General features: G+C 39.7%; 1 protein-coding gene across 1 annotated transcript in view; it reads left to right on the forward strand.

The window, feature by feature from the left end:
- sgms2a (sphingomyelin synthase 2a) overlaps nt 1–5,717 on the forward strand; it is a 75,585-nt gene extending 69,868 nt beyond the window's left edge. Inside the window, exon 8 of the mRNA XM_087979970.1 lies at nt 2,737–5,717. Within this exon, the coding sequence (XP_087836096.1) occupies nt 2,737–2,916 (180 nt within the window). The 3' untranslated portion in view covers nt 2,917–5,717. The remainder of the gene's footprint in view (nt 1–2,736) is intronic.
- Nucleotides 5,718–6,000: the final 283 nt, after the last annotated feature.

Genomic DNA, 6,000 nt, shown 5'->3' on the forward strand with positions numbered 1-6,000 from the left:
GAGGCCTCGATGGATCATTCACTCAGCATTTCTGGCTGAAGATTGCTATGAAAGCTTCTGGCTTATGTTTTGTATTGATGTGCTGGACTCTTGCATCATTGAAGATGGGAATATTTGTGGAGCCTCTTGCTCCAGTGATTTGTTGAATCATCCACCATTCATGACTGGATGTGGCAGGACTGCAGAGCTTAGATTTGATCTGTCTGTTGTGGGATTGTTTAGCTCTATCACTTGCTGCTTATGCTGGTTGGTATGCAAGTAGTCCTGTTTGGTGGCTTCATCAGGTTGACACATCTGCAGGTATTCCTGGTGCTATTCTTGGCATGCCCTCCTGGACTCTCCATTGAACCAGGCTTGATGGTAATGGTTGAGTGGGGGGTATGCCAGGCCATGAGATTGCAGATTGTGCTGGATATGATCCTGTTGCTGTTGAAGGCCCACCGTGCTTCATGGATGCCTAGTCTTGAGTTGCTAGATCTGTTCGAAGTCTGTTCCATTTAGCACGGTGATATTTCCACACAACATGATGGACATTATTCTTGATGTGAAGTCAGTACTTTGTCTCCACAAAGACTGTGCAGTGGTCACTTTAATCAGTACTGTCATGGACAGATGCATCTGCAGCTGGCAGATTGGTGAGGATGAGGTCAAGTATGCTTTTTCCTTTTGGTTCCCTCACCACCTGCCCCAGACCCAGTCTAGTAGCCTTTCCTTTAGGATCTGACCAGTTTGAACAGTAGTACTGCTGCTAAGCCACTCTCGGACATTGAAATCCTGCACCCAGTGTACATTTTGTGCCCAGCCCATCCTCTATGCTCCCTCTTAGTGTTCAACATGGAGGATTACCGATTCATCTGCTGAGGGAGAGAAATATGTGATAATCACAGGTTTCCTTTCCTGTGTTCATCCTGAAGCCTCAAGACTTCATGGAATCAATTTTGAGGACTCCCAGAGCAACTTAATGCCACTGTACTGCCACCTCTGCCCTGCTGGTGGGACAGGACATATTCAGGAATGGTGATGGTGGTGTCTTGGACATTGTAAGTTATAATTCTACGAGTATGACTGTCAGGCTGTTGCTTAATAAGTCTGTGAGACAGCTCTCCAATTTTAGCACTAACCCCCAGATGTTAGTGATGAGGACCCTGCAGGGTTGATGGGGCTGTTTCTGCCATTGTTTTTTCCAGTGCCTAGGTCGATTCCAGATAATCAGTTTGGTTTCATTTCTTTGAGACTTTATAGCGACTGATACAACTGAATAGCTTTCAGAGGGTAACTGAGAGTCAACCACATTTGCTGTGGGTCTGGAGTCGCAGGTAGACCCGAACAGGTGGTGATGGCAGATTTCCTTCCTTGAAGGATATTAGTGCACCATATGGGTTTTTCTGACAGTGATTTCGTGATGATCAGTAGATCCTTAATTCCAGATTTTCTTTTTATTGGATTCAAATTCCACCATCTACTGTGTCAGGATTCAAACCCGGATCCCGAGAACGTTACCAAGTTTTTGGATTAATAGTGTAGCGATAATACCCCTAGGCCATCACCTACCCTAGTCTTTCTCCATTTAAATAATATTTGGGTCCTCTATTCATCCTGCTAAAGTGCAAAACCTCAAATTTTCCCATATTATTCTGTCTGCCAAGTTTTTGACAACTTACTTAACTTGCCTATATCCTTCTGTAAGCTGTGTGTCATCGTCACTACTTGCTTTCCCACTTTTTTTATCGTCCACAAACTTGGCAATAGCACAATCACTTCCTTCATTCAAGTCATAAATATGTATTATAATTAATTGTGGCCCCAGCACTGAGCCCCGTGGCACTCCACTAGTTAGAGGCTGCCCCCTTATCCTTACTCTCTGGAGGTCTCCTATGACTTGGCCAATTCTCTATCCATACTAATGTACTACCCCTAACACCATGGGTTCTTTATTATTTAACCAAATGTACTGGACCTTTATTGAACATCTTATAGACATCCATATATATTACATCTACTTGTTTATCTTTAATGATCCTATTTGTAACCTCCCCAAGGAATTCTAATAAATTTTCCAGGCATGACTTCTCCTTTCTGAAGATTGACAACATTAGAAAATCCCCTTGGAATGTTTTATTAGATGAAGGAATTTTAACCACATCCCCAAGTAAAAGTTTTTATGTTTGGATCAATTTATAAATTATAAATAGACCATAAGATAGGCCAGTAGCGCTTAAACCAGGAATAATTTATTCCACATCTTTATAATTACACAGACAAATTTAGACTGATCCAAAGCTCCCAACTCTGGGTCAGCTGGTTCAGTCTATTAAAGGGACAGCACGCACCTGAACTGCCTACATAACAATAATAGCTTTTCATCCTGTTTCTAAATGTCTGACCTTAATTCTAGACTTTCCAGCCAGGGAGAATACATTCTCCATATCCATCCACTCAAAACCTTTAAGAATTTTATACATTTCCATGTGATCAACTGTTTACCTATATTCTTAAAATGTCAGCAGGTATTTATTTGTGAGCAACAATGATGTGTGATCAACCATGTGTTATGTTGGGGACATTGTGTCTTTAGATTTAGCTGTACAGAGTACTGATGTTTGGCAAAGTAACCTGGATTTTTGGGTAGTTTTCCATTAGGTTTCCAAGTCTCTGCATCATTGTATTTTTTTCCTGTTTGAGTGAGTAAATGTACGGTGTAAGATTTTTTGATATAAATTCTCGTTTTCTCAACAGACGTTGAAAACCCCCTCACAGACCAATCAATTTTCTCAGGCCTGGTGGTTCCAGGTTTTCCTTTTCTTTGAGAAGAACGTGCATACTTCAGTTCCCTGTTCCTATGTGTGGCCACTTGCTTGGTTTCCAAACTGTCTGAAGTCATCTTGTTGGAGGTATTCTCGGGCTCAAAAGATGTGAGAAGATGGCATGAGTCCCAGTGATCCTCAGTCTTTTCCTGCACAGCACCCGATCAAAAGGAATATATATATATATCTATATCTATCTTTTGAGGTTTACATTCACTTCCATCTAGTAAACAAACAAATTGAGCACTTTCCAGATGTCAACTTGAACATAAGCCTAAAGAATCTAGAACAGTGGGGAACCAATGATTTGCAGGCCCAGGTAATTGTTTTTATTAACTACATTTTAAATGCAAATCTGGCTATAGTGCAATTCTGTGACATTCCTGAAGTGTCAGTTAAATCATGAGTGAAGACTGCAGATTAAGTCTCACTTGTGATCTACCTAATAAGGATATACAGTCAGATTCTCTGGAAGAGTAGTTCTGCCATGTTTGAACGTTTCAACTGAAGGAAGGAGTGGAAGTATTGAAATACCAGAGAACTAACAACATGGCTGAGTATATTCTAAGAAGTCTATGCAATATATTATTTTTGCACATTCTTTCATGTATAACTACAACTGTGAATTTGGAATTTCTAAAACCAGGATTCTGGGATGGGAGCATGTAGCACAAGCCAAAAGAAATTAACCAAAAAGGTGTTCATGGGGTCCCATTCTGGGCACACCATTGTATATTTGTTTCATGATGAAAATCATTTGTCTAGAATTAAATAGCTTTACTACATGGAAATGTAAAACTCCTGCATCCCTTCTGCATAATCCCCTTCCCCCCAACCCCCTGAAGGTTGTGTGCAAGTGCACAGAAGATGTGAAGCTGAGGTCTCCTGTTTAGACTGTGGATGTGTTCAATGATCTCAGCAATTGAGAGACCCCACACTTGGCATCAATGCTGCTGAGCTACGAGGAGGTCAGCATTCCTACCCCTGACAGCTATGTAGAGATTCCTGGTATTTGACTGTGTACTGATGAATAATACTGGGTAAAACCAACACCAAGATGGTTTTCCACCACTCACTCACTGCGCATTCATGTGGAAAGTAGGCATGTTAACTAGAAAGTTATCACGAGAATGAACTTCCAAACTAGTGCTCAGCAATAAAACCCGAGATTGTGGGTACAAAACAGATGAAAGGGGAAAGGGCGGGAGGATTCAAAGTGCAATATGGGATAGTTTAAAATTCACTTCTTTAATTTTTTTTGGCAATGATTTAAAGCTGTATTCTTATGGATCAATGTTTTGATGGCAAGGTCCAACAATACTCAACCCACGAGGTAAATTGTGACAGCAGTTGTGGAATTTATTATTTAATGTCCATAAAGACTCCTGTTAACTTACTTTAAATGTTTATATCTGCAATAGTTTTGTTTTCCTGTCACCAGTCATAAAAGTTTAGTTTTGTTTACTAAAATGTAAGTTGCTAGAATTTGTTTTTACCCAAAACACTGGACAGTGTGAAGTGTATTTATGTATGCCATCTCCAATAACACTGAACCCATACAGATGACACATTCTAAAGATGAATATTAGGCATGCGCTGCATCAGTGTAGCACCTATTTTATTTTGAAGCAGCTTGCTACAAAATGTTATGGTGTAGTCATTCGTGAAGGAACAATTTATATATCCTAGGCCTTACCATATAAAATCTTAGTCATAATTACATAAAAAACCTACATACAGCATAGAACAACAAGTTTCCTGTTGATTTCATGAAAAGTAATGACATTATATCTTTTTGCATGAGGTGTTGAATGGGTTTGGTGCCTGATACTGGAGTGAGAGTAACTGGTTTTAGGGGAATGCATTTGGGTCTCTGCCCAACCTTTTGGATACTGCATACAGCCCGTTTGCCTCTTTGCATAAAGAATAGGATAATATTAAAACTGCACATAAAAGTGAAACTAGAATTGCACTTACACATATACACTGTTACAGCATAGAAGTGGATGAGCCCCCTCCATGTCTATCTCTTGCTCTCCCTTGAAAGCTGCACAGACACACCACCAGTACCCTGTTGCGAGGATCTGGCCTTGGAGTTATTTGAAAAATGGTTGATGGTGACCTTTCCAATCCTGCCTGCCAGTTTTTCTGGTGACTTCCTGCATGGAAATTGTACATGTAGGACCTTCTCGAAGCTTGGCATCTGTGGGGCTATGTTGTCTGAGAGTTGCTCAGTATTAGAAAAAGGAGATAGCTGTAAGCTCAGGTCTACTACATCTTGGTCAACTTTTTTTTTGAACCTCTGATCAGCAGTAGTTTGAAAATTGACATTTTATATAGGATATCCTTTCGTGTGCAATTTGGCTGTAATGGAGTCAGAAGAGAGTCCACTGGCTGGTTCTCTACTCCTGTTACTCCTGTAATGTAAAACAAATGCTCTATAGATGCTGCTAGGCTATGATTAACCCTGTGCCCCATTCCTACTCGGCACAGGTTTAAAAGACAGAGACACAGCAGTATGAGCCTACTCCCTTTTAGAACATTTAACTTGATGAAGCTATTGAGTCAAATATATTTTCCATTCCAAGGAGTGCAGGTAATTATTTGAATTTTAAGGCTTGATTTGAGTCCCTTGAAGGTTGCACCTTGCCATCATCCCTACCTACAAACAGAAAATGTTTCCAAATCAAATCTTGAAGAAAATTTCAAGACTTTACTACGGGATACAATAATTTGTATTTTTACTATTCAAAAATGCTGATTTCATATTTTAGACAATTACTTTTAATAATCTTGTACCTTGTATTTATCTCTAATTTGTGAATGTTATACACTTGTTTCTATAATCATGGTTTGTCATACAAAATGTAATTGTGTACAATTAAAATAAAATATTTGATTGTTAAAAACTTGCTGGATTGTATGGACTGCATTTAATGAAACAGAATTCTGACAAATTTAAGCTTTAGTGGCTTCAGTCTTCTCCATACCTCACTCAAATTCTTTGTCTCTTACTTGACTTTGGTTGCTGGTCAATCTCTAATGTGAATAGACATAGTGGTTTAACTTGTTTACTTTCTCCCACCATCCCCACTCTGTCTCATCTATCACTTCAGACAATGGCAGTTGTGCCAAGACCTTCCCCACACCTCCACTTCTCGCCTTTAAACAACCACCAAACCTCAAACAGATCATT

The sequence above is a fragment of the Chiloscyllium plagiosum genome, unplaced genomic scaffold (genome assembly GCF_037043375.1).
Source record: "Chiloscyllium plagiosum isolate Xiang-an unplaced genomic scaffold, Cpla_swu_hap1 HiC_scaffold_36, whole genome shotgun sequence".
Classification (NCBI taxonomy): domain Eukaryota; kingdom Metazoa; phylum Chordata; class Chondrichthyes; order Orectolobiformes; family Hemiscylliidae; genus Chiloscyllium; species Chiloscyllium plagiosum.